This window comes from Gopherus flavomarginatus, chromosome 3 (assembly GCF_025201925.1).
Source record: "Gopherus flavomarginatus isolate rGopFla2 chromosome 3, rGopFla2.mat.asm, whole genome shotgun sequence".
Taxonomy (NCBI): Eukaryota; Metazoa; Chordata; order Testudines; family Testudinidae; genus Gopherus; species Gopherus flavomarginatus.
The window spans coordinates 155,323,206-155,346,548 of record NC_066619.1 but is presented as its reverse complement, the minus strand read 5'-3'; the positions used below and the strand labels follow the sequence as shown (position 1 = coordinate 155,346,548).

The window sequence follows — 23,343 nt, the reverse complement described above, 5'->3', positions numbered from 1 at the left end:
AGATAACGAAAGGTCACTATAAAATCCTACCAAGGCATTCACAGAGTGAATCAGCAATACATTATTGCTCTTAAATAACACAGGCCATTTATATTTAAGACAAATCAAAACGCAAACCCTGCACAACAAATGTTGCCCCTCATCTCCCCCAGACAAGTCAGACAGAACCTGCATTTAGCAGTGATCAGGGCAGCAACACACCCATTTGAGCACAGTGCTGACCCGATCATGACTAAGAGCAGGTTTACTTTAATGTGGCAGTTGTGACCACAGCTAAGGCCAGAAGCTGTTTCTGACAACTTTCTGCCTTTCTTTGCTCTCCCTCTCTTTTGCCAGGCATTGACAAGCTTCCTGCCGGACCGGCAGCCCAGAGGCTAAAGATTTCTGAATCACCTGTGGCAAAATGGAGGCCCCACAAGTCATCCTCAGATTTACCCCAGGATACTTATGCGGTCTCTAAGCTTATGCATGCACAGGTATGGACAGCCTAAAATTTTGACCCATTTCCACTTTTTTAAAAAAAGCCATGTAATGGCACGTCTTTAGAAGCTGGAAAGTGCTGGCTTGCAATGGTAAGTAGGGCTCTTTTGGTAACAGCAAAAAGGGATTTAACCAATTCTACATTTAATTATCAACCATTTACATTTTCAGCTCCGACACTCAGTCCCTGCCCTGAAGAGCGTATGACCTAGGCATGACAGACACAGGGCACATCACCACCACCATCATTTGACAGAGGCACAGAGTTTATTCAATCCAGACTCCCTACCCTTGCCAACAAGCGATCACACGCCCCACCTAAAAATCCCCCTCCCAAGTAATGGGGACAGTGCAATGGAGATCGTGAATTGTTACAGGCTGAAGCAAGAGCAGAGGGCTTGCCAGGGTGCCTTGGAGTGGCAGCAATATGGTGTGCAGTCCAGCGAAGTTCAGGGACAATCTTGAAAGCCAGGGAACAAGTCAAATCCCCTGCATCAAGGTTATACATCAAGCACGTTTATTTTTGCAACGATATTCTGGTCTGCACACAGAGAAAACAAGTCCTATTGAAATTATGCACTTTACACCATGGTCTGTACTTTACATGTGCTGTAAAAATCCCCAGTGCCTATTACCGAAGCAAATGTCAGGCTTGAAATAAATGCTAACCTGTGGATGAGGACCCATCAGAAAAACAAAACATGAGCACAGAGGAGAGGCTTTACAGTCAGTCTCACTCATTGGAGAAATTCTCTCCTCTGGAGTGGCTGAGGAGAAACTACAGTTTCTCTACGCTAAAGGCTTCGTGCAAAGACCAAAATGTTTTATGACACAAGGTGCAAAGCTTTAATATTTACGGCCTCAACAAAGTCAGTTCTGGGAATACCAGGGCTGAGTCTCAGCTAGTGTAGATCAGCGTAGCTCTGATTTATACCAGCTGAGCAAATCTGCTTCCAGGATTTTTAAATGGTTTCGCAACACACAGAGGACCACTTTCTGTAACCTCTGTTTGGTGGATATTGACTTTACCCAACAGGCCCTCCACACTTTCCCTCGCCATCACCCAATGGCCTGATCTGCAGAGAATATCAGAGTAGTAGCCCTGAGAGGGGGACTGGCTACTATTTTATAATTGGGAGAATTAAAAATATGGATGTTTTGTGTAATCCTATCAAGCAGGAAGTCAAATCACCAATTAAAGTGCTAAAAAGGAAACACCACCTGAGGCAGCAGTTACAATCCTATAATAAGAGCTAGATCTGCAAAGAGCAACAGCCAGCTGAAACAAGAGAAGTGTTGCTCTCACTGGCTTGGTGAGCATCAGCTTTTTTCCTTATTTAGTAGGAATCAGGCATGATCTTGCTCAAACTTGCACCAGTTTTACCCCAATGTAACTCCGCTGGGCCAGATCCTCTGCTGGTGTAGGTCACCACAGGTCCAGTGAAATCAATGGAACTACACTGATTTACACCAGCTATAGCTCTGACTCACTGAGACTGGTGGAGTAAAGTGTCAGGAAGAGGTGAGTGACAGCTTGCCCTCCGTGCGCTCGGGCTGCACAAGAATCAATCTGGCACTGCGGGTTTTCTGAACAACAATTACATTTAATGCTCTGTCTGTAATGTCTGACTGCCCACCAGGCAACTATGCTGAATGACCAGAGCGCAAGGTGGCAGTACTAGATCGCTACAGATAGTGGACGTAACATTCATTTTGGCTTTTCTTGTACTTAAAAGTCCAAGTCCCTCTTGTGAGTCTACCACGCCTTTTTCTGCAGCTGTGCAGTTTGAGTGGACTCCTCACAATTCTAAGAACGTTACTTCAGATTCAAAGACGAGAAGCCTTTTTCAACACTTAAGGCTCATCAAGTTCTTGAACTTCGCTTCAACTGCTGACAAAATCCAGCAATATATGCCAGAATTCTTTAGAAGAATCAGCCACATTAAATACATGCTTAAGTAGGACACCATCTTGAAATCTAATTCTTAACAAGTAAATCAAAAATCATTTCAGATGCTAAGCATACCCCCTGGAATCCCCAAACAGTTTTTGTGGTTTTACAACCAGATCATCTTATTTTGTTAAATATTTCTCTCTCTGTTGTTAATGTGTGCAAATAACCCACACAAACAAGGGAAACAGACCAAGAGTGTGGGAGACACCATGAAACTGACTATATACCAAGAGCATTCAAATATAGTGTACATGAACTGGGAAGAAAAAAGATAAATAGGATTTTTTCCTCCATTCTTGTTCAGTTGGAGTAACCTTAAGTGTAATTTGAACAACTGCAGGTAAAAAAGTTTCAAACGGGAAGTCTGATTTCCAGTTGACAGCATCACTATAAATAACCCTGAATTAATGGATATATTCCAAAAGCTAATTAATTCGATCAGTGGTCACACCGCTATGCAACTATATTCATATTGTTTAGAGCTTGATCCAAAGCACATCATCAACTGCAAAGTGGCTGATCCTTCTTTCAGATACGCAGTAACTGTTGCACATGATCCCTAAGAAAACTAAAAAATGAAAAAAATAAGCCCCCAAAAGATAAAAATATCCCACAAACCAGGATGGATAAAAATGGATGATTGGGGGGGAAAAACATTATTTTGTTATTTAAACTTAAGAAGTTTCTTTTTAAAAAATAACCCTGTTTTAAAATGAAATCTAAATGTAATACAAAATACATTAAGGCCTAAATTTATTACCTCTTCAAACATTTAAATAAAAAATAAATATACTGAATTCATGAGTCTCTATAAAAAAAAAGAGTTAAAGGCTGTTTTTCTATATAAAGAAAGAATTGAGGGAGAAGACATCTAATTTTTGAGGCCAAGCTTTATAAATATGGCACAACAGGACAACCTAAGTAACTTAAGCTCAACGTCACTTTTACTTAAGCTCATTTGAACTTTTTCCCAGGCTGACCTGAAATAATCAGTCTAATTCACTGACTACAGTTGATCCCTCTGTTTAATAAATCATTTAGTTGTAAATAAGAAACATGTTTTGATAAAGAGAAGTTTATGTATCCAAAACACACAAGATTGTTTTGTTGGATAAAAACACATTTTATATGCTGTTTTGTGTGTTTACTTAAAGCTGCATTAAGATGGTAACTGGAATGGACACAAATCATGAGCAAAAAGTAAATTATCTAGTGAATAAGCAACATATCATATACCATTTTCTAACATACAAAAATGTACAATTAATAAGAACTGCAAAATATTACACTATATAATTGCTTACATAAATATATATGTTTATAGTGTACATGTCTAGATAGCAAAAAGATGTACCAAAGTTAATGTAAAGGTTCTACTTAATTGTAAATGAACATGTTTTAAGGATTATACCAACCAATGAGAATGCACCTTTCTTTAGAAAATAACCAAAGTACAAATGGAAAGGTTGATTAAAATCTATGATGTACATGGAGGCTTTCCACTTGATTAATTTCAATTAGTCCATCCCGCAACCAACACAACAGGAAGGAAACATCTTGCACAGAAATGTCACAAAATTCAAGGCTTTCCAGAATTGAGACTCATTCTCAGCAAGACTGCTGTTCCCAAGGGATGAACCAATAATCAGAGGGCTGGAAAGAGAGACAGTATTGACTTCAGTGGAGTTGCTCCCGATTTACATGACTGTAAGAAAGAGACTCAAGCCCTCATCACATTTCAATTCCATGTATCCCTCCAGATCACTACTGCATACAACCCAGGTGTTCCAGTGAGAGATAGTAGATATACTGTTGAGGCATTTAGCAGGGACCCATCCCTGGTGGTAAGTTCATCAAGTCTGTATATTCCATAAAGGACTACCAGGTACTACTACTGTCACAAGTTATACGTAGTATCAGAGGGGTAGCCGTGTTGGTTGCTTTTTTACAGATCCAGACTAAGAGTCCTGTGGCACCGTATAGACTAACAAATGTATTGGAGCATAAGCTTTCATGGGCGAACACCCCTTCGTCAGATGTGTCCAATGAAGTGGTTATTCACCCACGAAAGCTTATGCTCCAATACATTTGTTAGTCTACATGGTGCCACAGGACCCTTTGTTGCAAGTTATACTTAGAAAGTCCTTCATGGCATCTACCTGATCTGACAAACAGCTAGGATTACGCTGCAGTCACTTAGAATTTGCAGAGACTGTTCTGGTATCACATGCACAGAACATTTAATGTTTCTATGCTTATGGTAGAAATATACAGCCATACTTAAAGTAATCAAGGCTCTTCTGTGAATTATGTTTGAGGTCTAGTTCCATTTGCCACCCTCTAAAACCCAAGAGGCTTGCTTCTTCATTGCTCTGCCCCTTGCACTGGTGTAAACAACTATGCAAAGTGAGTGCAAAACACTGCCCCTCTCACTTGGTAGCACTTTGCACTAACAAGACTGCACAAGCTGGAGGGGAGAATCAAGTCCGAACTCCCTTTGTTCAGTTATTAACTACAATCTACAGCTACAATTTGAATCAATTAAAGAATAAAGTCAGCATATGATCTATGTGGGTTCCTATAACTAACATCCAGACTCTCCATCCCGCCTCTCTAAAAAAAAGTTATTGGGTTGTTTCAAAACCTCTTGCTACTATTACAGTTTTGTTCAAGCAGTTGTTACAGAAGTGGCCTCTTTAAGCACATTTGAAAGGCTCTTGGTTTTACAATACACTTGATTAGAGTTACATGTCTGGCAATCTCACAACGTATTTCAAAGCTCAAGACTCTGTTGGGATTGCCCTGCATTTTAGCCCATCACACACAGGTGGCTTTCTGCAACAGAAAGCAGTGCCGTTTGTAACAAAAAGAGTAGTAGCAAATAATCACCTAGTAATAAATACTGGCCTATAAGCCAAACTGCTTTGACCCCAATACTCATTGAACTGTTCTCTCCTGACAACTTCAAACTTGTCGCTCACGCTGCTCCAGGGCAGGGGCCATTCTATTTAGTGGTTGTTGCCAACGTCAGTGGGCACATTGCACCATCTAATAAATGAGAGCAAGTCCCTTAAAGGCTGCTAGGCACGTGAGGTAATGCTAATATTAATTATTCACACAGCTCAGTCATGTAGAAGGCACTTGGCAAAAAGCAGAATAAGACACATGCAAGTCTTGTGGGGACAGCTGCCACCTCTAGCACTCCTGAAGCAGCTAAGCAAGAGGACATGAAGGATGGCTTTGTGGGTAAAGCACTAGGCCAGGAGCCTAGAGATGTGTGGTCTATTTCTAGCAGGATGGATAAAAATAAAATAAAGATCTTTGGGGCACGGAAGAATCAAAAATATCTGATTTTTTAAATTTAATTAGATTTTTATGCTGTTATGTTTTTCTTTTTCAAAGCAAACCTGTTTGCAAAGAAATCTGAATTTAATACAAAACATTTTAAGTCCTAAACTTATTATCTCTTCAAAATTCTAAATAAAAAATAAATATGCTGAATTCACAACCCAGAATCAAAAATTGTGTATTCAAGGATGCTTAACTATGCAAAGAAAGAATTGAAGGGGAAATCATCAAACATTTGAAGTCAAACTTTATAAATATGCCACAATAGTTCAGCCTAAGTGACTTACGAGACTCTCTCATTTTCAAGAGACTTAGGTGAGTAGAAATTTAAGTAAAAGTGATTGGGACTTAAGTATATTTGAACATTTCCCCAGGCTGACCTGAAACCACCAGTTTAATTCACTGACTACAGTTAATCCCTCTGTTTCATTAATCATTTCATTGTGAATGTGAAACAAGTTTTGAAAAGAGAAGTTCATGTTTCCAAAAGATGTACGGTGGTTTTGTTTCATAAAAATAAATTGTGTGTGTTTTGTGTTTAATTAAATACCAGTTACCATCCTAATGCAGTTTGACACAAATCATAAGCACAAAGTTAATTATCTAGTAAAAAGCAATCATTCACCATTTCCTAACATATCACAATTGTACAACTAATAAGAACTGAAAAATATTAAGCTATATAATTCCTTAAACAAATGCGTCATTATAGTGCACCCTCCAGGGTAGCAAAAAGATGTACCAATTCTAGTGTAAAGGCTCCATTTAGCTGTCAATCAACATGTTTTAATGGTTATATCAACAGATGAGAATGCACCTTTCTTTAGAAAACAACTGATGTACAAAGGGAAAAGTTAATTAAACTCAATTATTCAAATCAAGGCTTTCCAGTTGTGATTTATACTATGATTTCAATCACGGATTTAAATCACCTTGGTTAAAAAAAAAAAAAAAAAAATCCAGCCAGCCTGATGTCACAGATCCACAAGATTTCTCAGCTTGTCTACAGTCCATAGGCAGAACCCCTTCAGTATACCAGACCCTCAATGGGTCTCATTTTTCCTCCAAGGCAAAGCATGTGGCATCACTGCCTCCCCTTAGAGGCTGAACCTCTGGGGCTTCGGCACTCTGACTTCACATCTTCACTCAGCGAGTCCAACCGAGACACACGCCTGGCAGAGACTTTTATGCTCTTCGGATTAATGCACTTCACCTAACATTTGCAGTGACACTCAAACAGCATTGTCAAAACAGACTGGTTTATTTACGCTAGCAGAGAGAAAAATACACAGCTCTTGTATTTTCTGCCAGCCAAGCTGTAGTGAATCCCGCTGTTCAAGGGGTCTCTGTCTGACCTCCTTGATCAGATCCAAGGTGAGAGCTCTGATGCCTTCCGGCAGCCAACTCATTTGTGCCCCACCCTCCTTTGCATCTCCCCTGTCCATTTTTCTCACGCTGGGGGGGCATGCTGCTCAGTTTCCCTGCTGAGAGGTGGGGAAATCCACCTCCCTTTGGGTCGCTGGTTGCTAAGTGCCAATGTCCTGGTGACTGTGGTGGAGGATATGAGATTGGCCTTGGCCAGCTCCTCTTAATGACACAGCCCAGCTCAGATAACTAAGTGACATTCATACTTTTTGCTCTCAGGGCAGGCTAAAGAGCCACCAGTCCTTTTCCACTCACTGGGAAACATATCAGCATATTGGGGAAACTGAGGCACACACAGGGGGCATAAAAGTATTACCAAAAATTCCCACTGTCACATGATTTCAAGCTCTGTTACTCTGAGTAACATTGGACAAGTCAATGGGCCCTTCTGAGGTACGTCTGAAAATCCCACTAGCTACCTATCTGCATCTTTAACTGCCTCAGCGCCTTTGTAAATCTGGCCCTGAACCTGTCTGTATTTCAGGCCTGCTCTATACCTAACACTGCACAGTTGAAAGAACGGTGTGATGTTGACCAGGTGCAATTTTGTTTGTGGACACTCTTACCTTGGTATAACCCTGGTTTACATCAGCTCAGCTTGCACCTGTACTTCTGGGCATGTAGACAAACCCGCAGCCTTCTCATCGCCATTTCACAGAGAACACGACTGACCTATCCTCAGCAGTTGCGAGATGAAGTGATTCAATGCCTGTGGGGCACTCAGAGCTGGTGATTTTCTTGACAGTGAACAACGTGGGGTCAGGAAGACCCAAGTCTTTCCCAGCAAGCTCCTCAGACCTTTGCTTCCCACATCTTACAGCATGCAAAGGCTGCAAGGTTCTGAACACGCCTCCTTTCACTGCCACCCTCAGGCTGCAGAGCATTCTTTCCACAGCACTTCACTTCTCTGATCTCAGGCGCAGGGGTGTGACATTTGCAGATACTGCCATCTTTCCCCTTTAACCGTTTCCCTGTAGTGCTCCCCACGCTCACACAATAGTTTGCTGGGATTTGTGAACCTCCAGCACTCATCTGCATGCTCTACGGAAGGGCATTCTTTTAAATTCATGAATTATTCCACACACCGTCTGCTGCAACATCCATTAGCTGTCAGCGGAGCCCTGCAGAAAGGTTACATGAGAGCCGGCAACCAGCCCTGCAACTGCACTGTAGAGCTTGCCACCAAGTCCTGCTTTGAATGCCCAACCCAGTAAAGTAAAATCTCTATACTGAATTAGCTCCTTTTTTCCAGGCTTGTTGTGAGTTAGCAGGCTGTACCACTGCTCTTAGTAAGGAAATATTAAAATAAACTCAGCCATTTTTAATGCAACATTTTTCGTGATTTATCCCCAAGAGAAAAAAAGAATTTTCAAGCTATTTTTCAGATGCTTCCAAACACGTATTACAGCTACAACAACATGAAGAAGGAAAAGTCTAGATCAGCTATTCAGAGTCTCTTCCTGAATACTTCAGCTAAACACATACCTGCCAGCATTTGAAATCTTATGATCTTATTTATGAAACAAAAATAGGGCCAAACCTCCTCACTTTGTGAAATATCCTGTAAAAGGAGGAGAGATTTTTGGAAGGACGAATGGAAAAGACGGCAGCTCTACTGCTAAACAAGAACAACAAAAACCAGGGGACTTAATCCTCCATTGCTTTGTGCATCTGCAGTCGCCTACCCCTGTGCAAAGCAAGTCTAGTATATTACACCTACATTGCACTGGAGTAAAGTCATGGAATCACAGAAATATAGAGCTGGAAGGGACCTGGAGAAGCCATCTGTCCATCTCCCCATGCTGAGACAGGACCAAGTATACCCAGACCAGCATCGGGAACTGTTTGTCGCTCTAACTTGGTCTTTTAAACCTCCAGTGACGAGGCTTTCACGGCTTCATTAGGTGCAGGAGAAGCTGAGAATCTCAGAGACTGTTACACAATGACAGCTTCATGTAGGGATAATACGCGGTGAGCTATACAGCACGTGACCTATGTTACCAGGATACGCATGTAATCTCAAACAACGCTGTTTCAGTAGAGATGCTGGACGCAGACAGCCCAAGCCAGGTTGCAGTCCTGCAAACTGCATCCATACGGACAGAGTCAGACCCTTGTGCCTGGGCAGCGTCCCATGAACTTCAATGTGGCTTCAGCTAGGTGTCAAGAAATTCCCAGCCGACTCCATTTGCACAACCTGGGCCTCATTCTGTAAAAATGAGATACTAAAATAGGTAACCAACACAGCCGGTACCCCATTTGATTGGCCATTCATTTTCTAGCTTGGCCATCGACAACGCTAGCAGATAATTGTGAAGTGGGTAACGACCTAGCAAAAATCAAACAAAAAAGGCTGTATCACAGAGACTACATCAGACAAGACAAGATGCACAAAATTAGTAGGGACAGATGCTATCCCATTATGTTTCATCTCCTCACAACGGTGTGGATTAAAGAATCTGATAAAGATGCACCATAAATCCACAGCCTTATGAGCCACACCGGTCCTAGAAGACAAACCCACACAGAGGAAAGAAAAGTTCAACTTGCTCCAGAGAGGGGAAGAGTAGCTCAGCAGAGGTGATACAAATGAGCTCCCTGCATCCCATGCTCACAGGCTAACTAATTCTCTGTCCCCATAACTAGGGCACTATTCCCATGTGTGACCCAAGCTTTACCTTTGGATTGACTTATTAAAGACAGATATAGATGTTACTAAAGTAAATTATCTGTTAAATGTTTCTTACTATTTGGAAACAGGTACAACTGCAAATAAAGTACTCCCACCTGTATCAGCAAAGTCAAGAGCAAGTAAACTCAGCTGCAGATTCTTCTCCAGCTGGCTGAGTTTTGCCAGCTGACTGAAGAGCCTGGCTACACATCAGGAAGTTGATGTAGGTTCCTGTGGCCCTTTCTAAGAAGGAAGCTCCAAAGGTTACCATATATGGCAATGGGCAGGGTGAGTCCCAGATGGTCCTCTTAGGAATGGAGGTGCCATGAACCCACAGATGGCATTCCAGAGTCAGGAAAGAGGCATGGGCCTTCTCCCCTCGAGACAGGGGACTATGTTCGCTAGCAGGTGTAGAGACTCATCTCAGCTACATCACGCCCAGAGCACCAGCCTCGATTGTAACATTTCCTGGTTTTGAGCCCAATCTGAAAATATCTACTCCCAGGCCTACTCCCTAGTGCGACTGATCCCGTTGATTCCCATGGGAAACAAGTGCCATTTTTAAATGGGGGGGGGAGGAGTATTTCATTCTCATTTCAGAATTTTGTTTCTTAAAAAAAACAGCTGTACAAACCCCAGTTATGAAAGGGTCTCAAACATTTATGCAAGAGATGGCAGCAGCCCCAACCATTGGTTACACACAGGCAGGTAATGTGAGATAGTTTTAAATTTATGCGATTTACTACTTATACGCTGGACCATAACCACTTGAATCTAGTGTCTAAAGTTACTTTGGACACTTATTGTGCATTTAGAAGGGCCTGCAAGTTCCTTATTAAGGGCCTGAGTCTGCTCCCCTTCCCCACATCCAGCCATGCTTTTTATTATGCAGGTAAGTCCCACTGAAATCAAGAGGAGAGCTTGTAGTAGCCACATCCTAAAGTCTCATTTCCCTACTCATGATATTCATTTATTGTAGTTTAGCTGCTTGGCATTTGTTATAATCATCACATCAAAGTGCTCGATGGTGCCACTTCGGCAGAGCCCGGCAGGCACACTGACTCAGAGAGAGAGAGTGCAGCATGCTTCCCTCCATACGGCCAGCCCATTCCGCTGTCCAATGCAGTGCCACAGCTACTCCTCATTCCCTTTGGAGCACGATTACACCATCAGGGCTGCAGTGACAGATACCCAGATCTTCCCACCTCTGTGTGGTTCAAACCCCCATTACCACAGCAAGGAGGCAGCCCAGTCATGGAGCAGGACCCCCATAGTGCTAGGGGCTGTACAAAACAGAACAAAAGAGGGCCCTTGCCCTAAAAAGAGCTTACAAGCCACATAAGTGACCACTAAGAGTTTGGTAAGTTATTTCAGCACAAGTGAGGACTGGAAAGAAACATGTAACAGCGACAGTCATTTAGTTTGGGTAGGAAACCCACGCCCCTGCGCTAGGATCCTCCATGCTGTATTTCAAGAGTCACTCCTTGAAATATTTACACGGCTTTAAAACTGGCCAGTGTTTCTACTGTAACATATTACATAAAATTTAATATAAGGCTCCCTGGATTTATACTTCAAAATTTATGGCTTATTTTGTTGGAAGAAAACATCTGTTTGTCGGGATTTTTTTTTTTTTAAGTTTGAGTTAAATATCTAAAAATAAGAAAAAAAGAACTCATAGCACATGGAAAAACTGCACTCCTGAGCCTCCAGTCCCAGGAAGCATGGAAAAGTCTTTGGGGGGCAACGGTCCCCTGTTCGATACCAAATGGTACCTACTCATTGTACTAAATAATTGACATTCACCATAGAAAACTTTGCATTGGGTTTGATTGGCTCAAACTAAAAAAAACCTACTGTTTTGTTTGAAATGTTTTTCAAACAAAATGGTTGAAATGTTTGGCCAAATCCTGCTGCCAGTTACACTAGTGGAGTTACTTTGGATTTTCACAGAGCAGGTTTATTTATGCTATTCACTGAAATCACTCACGGAATCTTCTCAAAAAAGCAGTTGCACAATATATTAGTTTGATTCAAGTATCAAGTCACTAGAATAAGGCTGATGAAATATTTAAGTGGCAAAACTCCCAAGTTCCACAGGAACTAGCTCAGGTTCTAAAGAATTTATTATAGCACTTTTCATCCATAGATCTCAAAGCAGTTCACAAAGGAGGTCAACTGTCATTTCACAGATCGGGAAAATGTGGCACAAAGAGGTAACGGGACCTTGCCCAAGTAAACCACCCAGTAAACCAATGGCAGAGCTGGGACTAGAACCTAGATCTTCTGAATCCCAGGTCAGTGCACTGTCCACTATGCCCCACTGCCTCTGATTACACAGGAAAGAGTAAATACGTACTGCTTAATGCATAGTACTATTACTAGCTACTCCTACTTCAAACAGGAAGGAATAAATTGCTTCATGGAGGGGGGAGGGAGGAAAGAGACACAAGCTCAAGCATAAGAGAAACTCTAGATTTGTGAAGTCAGCTTAACCAACATTCCTTGTCTCTATGACAATCAGTGTGTGTCTGGGACGGTATGGCAGTCTCTGAGAAACAGCTTGGTTTCATCTTTCAGCTCCGCTTCCTTGTAAATTCAAAGCATCAGGAGGGCTTTATTACTGCTTTGTCACAGTGGTGGCTCAGAGCCAAAGTTCAGACCCACACCCGAACTTTCCCAACGTTAAGCCATTTCCATATCCATGTTTCCCCTCCATGGGATGTGAGTAACTCTTGTTAAAGTCAATGGCAGTGTGACAGCCCCACAGTTTCATTCCAGCCTGTTACAGGGACTGGGCTCAGAGCTTGTGGGTGTTTGAAACTGGGGGTGTATTTAGGGCGCATCTCAAAACTTTTAAATGAGCAACTCAACAGACATTCATGAACCTGGAAAGCACATTCTACCCGATACAGGCAGCGGGCGTGCTTGCAGTTCTAACTTCTTTCAGCTCGACATTCTCCACCCATCAAAATACCCAGCTTATCCTTGTCCCTGAGCTTGGCACACAGTTCAGGGGAGAGGGATGGAGCTTCCCCTTATCTTGGGCCAGCTAGGGACCATTTCAGCAAACTTAAGCTCAGCACTGCTGCCTATGGCCCTTAGGGGCCACGACAATAGCCAAGTCTCCATGCCCCAGCTTTGGCCATACCAACTTCATACTAGACATACAGAACCGCTGGTTCATGCCCCCTTTATGCCAGTGGAGCTCTTTACACCATTGCTTTGGGACTCCTTCTGAGAGTCAGAACCTGAACAGGAGTATACACAGCAGAATCAGGCCCTACGGAGGGTGGCACTCAAAAGTGCTGGGCACCCCCAACTCTTATGGACTTCAACAGGATGTGTGGGTGCTCAGCACCTTTGAAAATTGTGCCAGAGGTTTGCAGACACTGAATACTCATGCTCCTGGTGTCTGACTAATCCAGGGTTGCAAAAACAGGTTAAAAAGGGAATTGTAAATTAGGTCAAATGCTACTGAGAAGTGTGAATTATTTTACATACAGCAGATTGCACTAGAATGCCAGTTAATTCTCAGCTTACAGTTGTCAGATAGTTGCTGAAATTCCTGCTTTGCTTCAGCTGCCATATTAAAGTGCCACATACTCAACATTAACGAGACAGATGAAAGAGTGAAACTACCTTTGCTCTTTCTGTGATAAAAGATACTTTGTGGCAGACATGAAATTCCTTTAAATATTCAAAGCATTACGGATTTCTCAGATTAGATACAGTCTTACCTACAGTATATTGGAAACATACTTGGAAAAAAAGCCATTTTCAGTACTAAAATGAAATCTAATGCCTTGAGAAAACGAAAACCATGGGCTAAAGCTTTCTCTCACCCTCCCGACTTGTTAAAGCCCTTAACTTCATTATTTTATTTGGACACAAGCAGGAAAACGTTCAAAACTAAAATTGTTGGCCTGGATTTTAAAGTGACTAGTGATTTCATGCACTCAATTTAAGATACTTAAAGTACCTGCCCAGGGAGAAGACCTAGAGACCTCTAATCTAGCACAGAGATGCAACGGCCAGAAGCAGAGCTCAGTAAAATTCAATCTGGAAACAAGAAGTATTGGTGGGTGGGGAAGAGGGGTGTTCTGGTTTTTAAATAGTATGTGTCATTAACCAATGGAACAGATCACCAAGGGATGTGTTACAGTCTCCAAATCAGATCAGAGATCTTTCTAAGATAGATAAATGTTACTTAGATACACATCCTGCCCGTTCTACTCCAGGTTAGTGGGCTTAACGCAGAGGTCACTGGATGAAATACAGCCAGTGTTATACAGCTGGCCAAATTAGAGGATTATTATGGTATCTCAACCATACATCTACAGGGGCCCAATTTTCTGAAGGTGGATGCTCAGCACTTTCGGAATAAAATATGTCTCAGCTTGGGAACCAAAAAACTCTGACACAAACGAATAAAAACTAGCCACTTTCTAAAATCTTGACCCAAATTACTAATAAAGTTTTTTTAAAACGTGTGTGTTATAGATCAAATACTATTGAGCTGAAGAAAAAAAAAATCAAGACAAGAGACTCTTAAAGATATGAAGCAGCAAACAAGAGAAAAGACAGTTCCAGTTTTGTGGTGCCTCAGTAGCTACCAGGTGTCAATCTGTTTCCTGTACAAGTCTGAAACATCTTGGGTAATCGTTATGACAGTAGGTGCCAAAAGGTGATGCGAACTCAATGATAGCCAGATGCTGCTGTCTTTCCAGGTTGCAAGTCTCTCACTTGCCAAACCAGGCTGTTGCTTGCCAAGTAGTATACTGGAAAAAAAGCCATAATTGTAACTATGGCATTCTCCATTCCCCCCCCAAAAATTGTAATTCTTATAGCCTGATACTGACACTCAGATTCCAAGGGGTGGGTGTTTGGATCAGTTGAGGAAGAGGATTTGAAATGTAAAGACTAGGCTGCGGGAGGAAGCAGTGTGTACAACCATTTAACAACGTAATAAGGGAATTTCAGTTCGCTTTCCAGTGCAGCTTACGCTCTGCAATTTATCACGGGGGCGGGGCAGGGAGGAGATGGAAAGCTGCTTTGTAATTATCAAAGCAGTCTTCATAAGGCTGGTCCCTGCCTCACCTTTATACTATTTAAAAATATAAATGGATGATGTCATGGGTAGAGACCCTGGAAATTTGACTAGATTACGTTCAATTGTTTGAGTCAAGTTTTTGATATACTCAGACCAGACACTGAATCTCTTCTTCAACTGCAAAAGGTAACTGGGGCCTGATTCTACTCTCATTGAACTCAATGGCACAACTCCCATCAACTTCAACAGAGCTGGATTAGCCACTTAATGGGAAAAAATATCAGAGTGGAACTGGTCAACCATTTCTGAAGACTCCCCTCAGGATTCAATACATGGATTCTGTGGAAGAATTAAAAAAAAGGGACCAGTCTTATTATATGAAAGCTATTACCGCTCCTCGGAGTGCAAAGGACGAAATACAAACAGATTTACAAAAGGATTTTGCTGCTGTTCAGGAATCGGTTTTGAATAACCAATTTCCAAAGAAAAGGATGTTTGGGTCAAATAACAGATTTCTAAAATGAGCTCTTTGCAAATAACTGTTGAGGAGGGCACATGGCTGGAACTGGTCAAGAAAATATTTATGATTTTGGAGCACATGGATTGTTTCTTTAAAACAATTTATTAATAGATTTTAAATGGTAAATAGAATCAAACTAAAACAAGGAAGCAGAAACGGAAAGACGGTGAATTCACATGTACAATAACTCATACAGAGTTAAGGAACTAAGCAATCAGTTGAGAAAATCCCCGGAGTGCCCCTTGACATGATGTTATCAGTGATTACAGGAGATGAAAGCAGAAAAGAGAAGGCCCAGTCCTGCAAACAGATCAACTAACTCTCACTGACTCTAACAGAGCTAGGACACACAGTTTGCAGAATAGGACTCTCTTCTAAACAGAATGTGTTTAGATTTTTGGATAAGAAATCCCTAGGACATTAGCTCAGTACATTATCTTGCAGCTCTCTATCAGTGAAATGGCGATAATAGTCTCTTGGCTACTTGTCTGCTGTTCCAACAGTTGGTAGAATTCACTTTGGCGCAGCTGAGGCAATTTCAATGGAAGACCAAAGAGAGGCTGTGGGGGTACACAGAGACAAAAATGTACAGGAAGAACTTGGTGATACCTGTAAAAACATTGCAGGGAATTGATCCCCCTTTCTGTGGAATTTTTTTTTTTTTTAAACAGCACTCCACAGTGACCAGTCAGAGCTTGTCTATCCTAGAGTTCAAATGATGTTAACCCAAAGTGCACGTAAAACTCACTCTAGAATGATGAGAACCCTGGGCCACCACTGCCCTGTGCTACTGTGTGTTGAGGAGTGCAACATGGCTTAGAAAAGCCTCCAGACATTCAATGGAGCAAAGAAATAGCATCTCAGTGGCATGGTCTCCTCTGGCCCAACAGGCCCCTTTGCACGAGAACCACAAGGTCAGGGCCCGGAAGATGGACATAGGATGACTGCGGTAGATGGCAGAGCAGGGGCAGCAGTCACTCTCCACATCATGCTTTCCTATGCACCATTTGGGTTTCTTCTACTAGCCTCTCTAGGGCTTCACCCTCCAGGGGTGGGGAATAATAAGGTGCAAGCAAGGGAGGGAAGCCAATGTCCCAGCAATCTCCTTGGAAGAGTGCTCTGAAGAGTCATCCAGCTCCCAGTTCTGAGGAAGACACATTCTTGTCTGTTTCAAATCCCAGTGCATATTGGGCCACCAGTGATTGCACAGTCTATAAAACACTGTTGTAACTAGTGATCTGGGAATCTTTTTGCTCTCACTTCATTTATTGTGAGAACAACCCTCCCTGCAGCATGCTCGTCTGTGTGTCTTCCCTATCCAATCAGGAGGGTGCTTCATTGGTATTAACGGTGAACGCTAATAGCACAGGTGTATTTGGACTGGATCATCATTGTGCACTTCCTGGAGAGGGACCCATCTATGCTGGGCCCTGAAATCGCTTAAGCACCTTGCTGGGAAGAACCACTAGGCTAACATGGTTCAGAACCTAGCGCAGTTCCAACCAGAGAAGACAACAGATGTTGCAAAGGTAGACAAGTCTGCTGAGGATCACAGGAAAGGGTAAGCCTGTCTCTTCCCAGCACCTCCTCCCCTCAACAGGATTTGTGCCACTGTTTAAAAAAAAACAAACCAACAAAATGAACAGAAGCCTTGTGCCCATCCTGCATCTGCAATTGTTAGAGAAGAAAAGATTCCAAGGACGAAGCAGCAACAAAGACTCACGATTGCTTCCAGTGTGGGCATTGAACCAGAAAAGCAGAGCTTGGGGACGGGGACATTTCAAAACATCTCCTCTCGAAGCAAAGATTTGTTTCTGAGACTGAAGCTGCTTAATGAGCGTTGGCATTTCAATGATCCTCCTTAGACTTTAAAGCCAACTGCTCTGTGGTAGGGACATCTTCCAAGAGTTTCCCACAGTTACTTCACCGAGCAACTATCGCTTGGGAAGATGACCTGCTGGGTGCCGACATCACTGGCAGGTCAACCTGAGATAGCACTGGCAACAATGGGGAGGAGGGATGGGGGAAGGAGACACACACTGTTCACACCGGGGATCTCACCACTGCTAACACCAGGGCCCATCTAGAAGAGTGGGAGATAGTGCATTTGAGGTGAATGTAGGAGACTGGAAAGCAGAGTTCACACCTCTGCTTTGTGATTCGGCTGGAGACATTTATGGCTTGTCTACACTTCCGTTTTATAGCGCTCTACCTTGCTGGCTCAAGGGAGTGAAAAATCACACCCCTGGGCGCAGCAAGCCAGAGCACTTTAAAGCACTAGTGTAGATGGGCTCCCGGCACTAATCCCCTTGTGAAGGTGGATTACCAGGAGCGCTGAGAGAGCTCTCTCCCAGCTTTCCCCCACAACCACACTCAGACTTCAAAGCGTTCCCGCGACAGAGCTTTGAAGTTTCCAGTGTAGCCATGCCCTTACCTGGAAGTGATAACACCACAAGAATAAAGAAACTTCCCAAAAGAATCACTGCACTAGAAAAATGTAAGCAAAAGCAGACTGCAAGCAGGGAGAAGACTGATCTAGGCAGGGCTTTGGAGTGGAGCCTGGAACAGCTCCGGAGCAGTGGAGCTGCAGGTTTTTAGCTGAAGCGGAGCCGAAGCACAGCTCCAAAGCCCTGGATCTAGGAGTTAGCTGCTACTCCCTGGGGCTCGGTAGATCTGAGCTCAATTCCCTGTTTTGCCAGACCTGCTGTGTGATGTTGGGCACTTACTCTCTCTGGGCCTCAGACACACACCCCTATACAAAGGTCTGGGAGCTAACCACATTTGCTTCTGGACCCATCTCCCTACTCCCAGGTGTCCAAGCCATCTGTAACTCCATAACACCTTCCACAAACTACTCTTCCAGTTGTCCAAACAACTAAGACCCATACAGGTCTGAGCACCCTTCCACTAATACACATGGGAGGCCTAGCTTTCCAAAGGTGGTGTGCACCCACAATTCTGACTGATGTCAATGGGTACCATTGTTAAGCAGATGCAAAGTCCCACTGAAGTCCCTGACCCTAATCTTGCAAAACCATATGCCTGTGCTTAACTTTACACACTGTAATTAGTATCACCAAAGGCAATGAGATTGCTTGCAGTGCATAAACTGCATTAGCGTTTGCTGGATCAGGGCCTTAAAATCTTTCATCTTTTCCGAACTTGTAGCCAGCCTACTAGACTATAATTAAATATAGTTTCTTTGGAGTGGTTGGTTAGATACTATTTGTTCTAGTTATTTTTTAATGCATGTTTTAAAATTAACATTGGCATGGGCATGGGCCATCTCAGCCATAGAACGTTTTGACTCAAGAATGCTATCTTGGCTCACTAAATCAGATTCAGTTGTTCTTAATTTCAGTCCTTCGGCTTTCGTTTCCCCCTCCCCCGCAAAAAAAATACTCTTAAAAAAAAAAAAACCCACCACAAATTAGGCAAATTCACAGCTTGAAAGGCAAACATTTAACAAGGGGAATTTCACACGCTCCTGGTGTATAATGTGTTAACAATTAACCATTTCTCCAGCGTTCCCTCCCACCAACCCAATACCCAAACACCTGTAAAGGTCCGGGAGAGAGGATTAGCTAAAAGGGGTTGCACATATCAAATGGTCCACAATGACTGAGGCCATGTCTACATCTAAAATTTTGCAGCGCTGGTTGTTACAGCTGTATTAGTACAGCTGTATAGGGCCAGCGCTGCAGAGTGGCCACACTTACAGCAACCAGCGCTGCAAGTGGTGTTAGATGTGGCCACACTGCAGCGCTGTCGGGCGGCTTCAAGGGGTTTTGGGGAAGGCGAGAGCAAACCGGGGAAGGAGACCAGCTTCGCCGCGGTTTGCTCTCGCGTTCCGCGAACCACCCTGCAAACCGCAGGGAAGGAGACCTGCTTGCTCGGGGGTTCGGCGAACGCGAGAGCAAACCGGGGAAGGAGACCAGCTTCGCCGCGGTTTGCTCTCGCGTTCGCCGAACCCCCGAGCAAGCAGGTCTCCTTCCCTGCGGTTTGCAGGGTGGTTCGCGGAACGCGAGAGCAAACCGCGGCGAAGCTGGTCTCCTTCCCCGGTTTGCTCTCGCGTTCGCCGAACCCCCGAGCAAGCAGGTCTCCTTCCCTGCGGTTTGCAGGGTGGTTCGCGGAACGCGAGAGCAAACCGCGGCGAAGCTGGTTTCCTTCCCCTGTTTGCTCTCGCCTTCCCGGAACCACCCAGCAAACCTCAGGGAAGGAGACCTGCTTGCTCGGGGTTCGGGGAACGCGAGAGCAAGCCGGGGAAGGAGACCAGCTTGATTACCAGAGGCTTCCTCAGGTATGCTGGGATACCTGCTTATTCCACGGAGGTCAAGAAAAGCGCTGGTAAGTGACTATACTTGATTACCAGCGCTGGATCACCAGCGCTGGATCCTCTACACCCGAGACAAAACGGGAGTACGGCCAGCGCTTCAAACAGGGAGTTGCAGCGCTGGTGGTGCCCTGCAGATGTGTACACCTCCTAAGTTGCAGCGCTGTAACTCCCTCACCAGCGCTGCAACTTTCTGATGTAGACAAGCCCTGAGACTGCAGCTCTCTGGAGATGCTCTCAGGCCCAACCAGGAGAGCAGACCTCAGGTCCAGTTCAGCAGCAGAGCCCAGAAACTGGGATGCTGGAGGACTGGCAAAGCCTAGCAGTACAGCTGGTTAACAGGCTGTGTGTTATACAGCAGGTTACATAACTGGACACTGCCTTAGGCTTTGCACCTAGGCAACCTTAACTCTAAACCAAAGATTTTCCCCACTCTTCTTCCCTTGAGTAGGAGTTTACTCTGCAAGCAGTCCCACTGAAATCAACTGAGGGTTCCACAAAACACAGACTTGAATCCAGTTTAACTGGTGCAAATTTCCATTGGGGCACTATTATTGTGGTTTAAGAAATGCTTATTTTGGTTTAGCTGACCCCTGTTGGTTAAATTAAACCAACACACGAATGCCTCCCTGCAACTTCTTGCATCAGTTTAACTACATCAGTTCTATACATCACCTTACATCGAACTGGTGCAAGTCTGTGTGTAGACGAGCTCTGAGCCTACTTAATGAGACGGCCCTGGGAGAATCTGATCCTTAGGCCCCCACTCAGCAACACACTTTGGCCTATGCTTAGGTCCCACTGATTTCAATGGGATTTAAGCCTGTGCTGAAGTACAATCCTAAATGTAAGTACCTGCTTAATGCCTTGCTGAACTGGGATCTTAGGGCTTGTCTACATCACAAAGTTGCAGCGCTGGTGAGGGGGTTACAGCGCTGCAACTTAGGAGGTGTACACATCTGCAGGGCATCACCAGCGCTGCAACTCCCTGTTTGCAGCGCTGGCCGTACTCCCATTTTGTCTCGGGTGTAGAGGATCCAGCGCTGGTGATCCAGCGCTGGTAATCAAGTGTAGACACTTACCAGCGCTTTTCTTGACCTCCGTGGAATAAGCAGGTATCCCAGCATACCTGAGGAAGCCTCTGGTAATCAAGCAGGTCTCCTTCCCCGGTTTGCTCTCGCGTTCCCCGAACCCCCCTGCAAACCGCAGGGAAGGAGACCTGCTTGCTCGGGGGTTCGGGGAACGCGAGAGCAAACCGCAGGGAAGGAGACCTGCTTGCACGGGGGTTCGGGGAACGCGAGAGCAAACCGGGGAAGGAGACCAGCTTCGCCGCGGTTTGCTCTCGCGTTCCCCGAACCACCCTGCAAACCGCAGGGAAGGAGACCTGCTTGCACGGGGGTTCGGGGAACGCGAGAGCAAACCGGGGAAGGAGACCAGCTTCGCCGCGGTTTGCTCTCGCGTTCCCCGACCCCCCCTGCAAACCGCAGGGAAGGAGACCTGCTTGCTCGGGGTTCGGGGAACGCGAGAGCAAACCGCGGCGAAGCTGGTCTCCTTCCCCGGTTTGCTCTCGCGTTCCCCGAACCCCCCTTGAAGCCGCCCAACAGCGCTGCAGTGTGGCCACATCTAACACCACTTGCAGCGCTGGTTGCTGTAAGTGTGGCCACTCTGCAGCGCTGGCCCTATACAGCTGTACTAATACAGCTGTAACAACCAGCGCTGCAAAATTGTAGATGTAGACATACCCTTAGAGAGGCATTTCACAGCCAGCTCTGGCTCTAGTAGTTAGTATAAATTAGAGTTGTTTGGTTATTAAACTTCAACTTTTGTTTTATTTTCTTTAGTAGTGTAACTTCCCCTTCTACAGCAACACTGCTAAGGAACCTTATACATGTACTCCACTGCATGGAATATACTGTTTATTAGCCGGTTAGATCCATAATTAAGTAATAAATGCTAACAGAAACGGGGTGATCCAGGTCACATCTTGAACACAGACACCATTTTCACATTATGAAAGTAGCCACATTTTAAATCTTCCACTCCATGTGCAACATCTGTTTTACTGGTACAGCACAGGAAAAAGTCAATCAAGTTCCTTTCCCTTCCCCCTCCCAACAATGCATGAAAGCGCATTCATCTGGTCACCATTTCATTTCTCCCACATTTCTGTGAGTTAGACATAATAAAAGCATTTTTGTAAGATCATTTCTAATGCTTTTATACTTCCTAACAAGTATGAAAAACTTTGTGGGAACCAGAGAGCAAAACAAATGGGGTATACACCAAAACTCACAAAAGCTACAAGTTTGTCCTAAGAAATAATTTTAATTTATCGTTTCTAAACTCAATGATTATCCATCAGCAAAGCGTCGAAACAAACAAAAACCCCTAAAAGAAAATCTGAAATCCTGGGCGTTTTTCCCTCCCTAATTAATCCTAGACACAATCTACAGTTGCACTTAAATCCAGCAGCTGTATGTTTCCTGACTGTGGGAAATTGCTTGGGAGAAGCTATAGCTGCCAAATGACCACACTGAGTCACCATTACCATTTATTCTTTAGGGAATAGCTAGGGAGGAAGCAAAGGGCACATTTCATGCTGTGTTAACCCAGATTTCACATTCATTACACTTCTCTCTCACAACACCTCTGTTTTCCAGTACAAGTCTCCCTTTCTCAGGTCACGCCACCGAACGCTTTATGCAGAGAATAAACTATTTGCCCAACTCTTGTATGAAGCAGGAGGAAGACTAAGGCGTCTCCACTAGGTGCTCAAGTTACCGCCACTGCTGCTAGGACAGAGGATGTTTGAAAACCTCCCCAAGTATGTCAAGGAGTCGCCACCCCTGCTGGAAGCCCAATGCAGGAGCTAAATCAGTGTCCTAGGCGGGGAAAGCATCATCCACACACCTATTTCCCTGTTACGGTTCATATTCTCCTAGGGCCGGGAGCCTTAGGTACTGACCAGGCCCCCGCGGTGCTCGGGGCTGTACAAATACAGACCAGTCGCGGGCAAGGAGGGCTCCAGGCGAAGCCGGATTCGGATCGCACCCCGGGTTTGCAGGGGACTGCACGCCCCGCAGGTTGACACACCGAGGGCAGCGGGCGGCCGGGCGGACTCCCCTCCGGGGAGCCCAAACTTTTACCGGCCACCCAGCTCCTCCGGCAGGCGGGCGGCGGATGCTCGGAGCCGGGCGCCTGGTTCCCTCCCCGGGGCGGCGGCTGCCCGGCGGGGACACCCACCCACCGCCTGGCCGGCCCCCGCGCAGCCCGCACTCACCGCGGGTCTCCCCACCGCCACGGCCATCCCGGCGCTGCGCCGCCCCTGCCCGCCCGGCTCCGGCTCCGGCTCCGGCTCCGGCTGCGGCTGCTGCTCCGGGTCCCGCGCGCGCTCTGCGCCCCCTGCGCCGGAGCGGCAACATGGCCACCCGGCTGGGCGGGCCCATGCGTGGCGGAGGGGAGCCGGGGGAGGGGCGGGAGCCTGGCCACGCCGGGGGGAGCCTCCCCCTCCCCAGTCCCCGCGCAGGCAGCGAGCCCGGGGTCCGGGGCAGCCCCCAGG

The 23,343-nt window shown here is 44.9% G+C and overlaps 1 protein-coding gene across 7 annotated transcripts in view; it reads right to left on the bottom strand.

The window, feature by feature from the left end:
- Window positions 1–23,136, bottom strand: part of SEPTIN11 (septin 11) — a 75,110-nt gene extending 51,974 nt beyond the window's left edge. For 6 of the 7 annotated variants that reach the window (XM_050945180.1, XM_050945181.1, XM_050945183.1 and 3 more), the window contains exon 1: window positions 23,065–23,136. In XM_050945180.1, coding sequence (XP_050801137.1) covers window positions 23,065–23,091 — 27 coding nt within the window. In that variant the 5' untranslated portion in view covers window positions 23,092–23,136. Of the gene's footprint in view, window positions 1–7,773; window positions 7,976–23,064 lie in introns of those variants that run through there. The other variant, XM_050945186.1, reaches the window with a different exon arrangement.
- Between the last annotated feature and the right edge of the window lie 207 nt (window positions 23,137–23,343).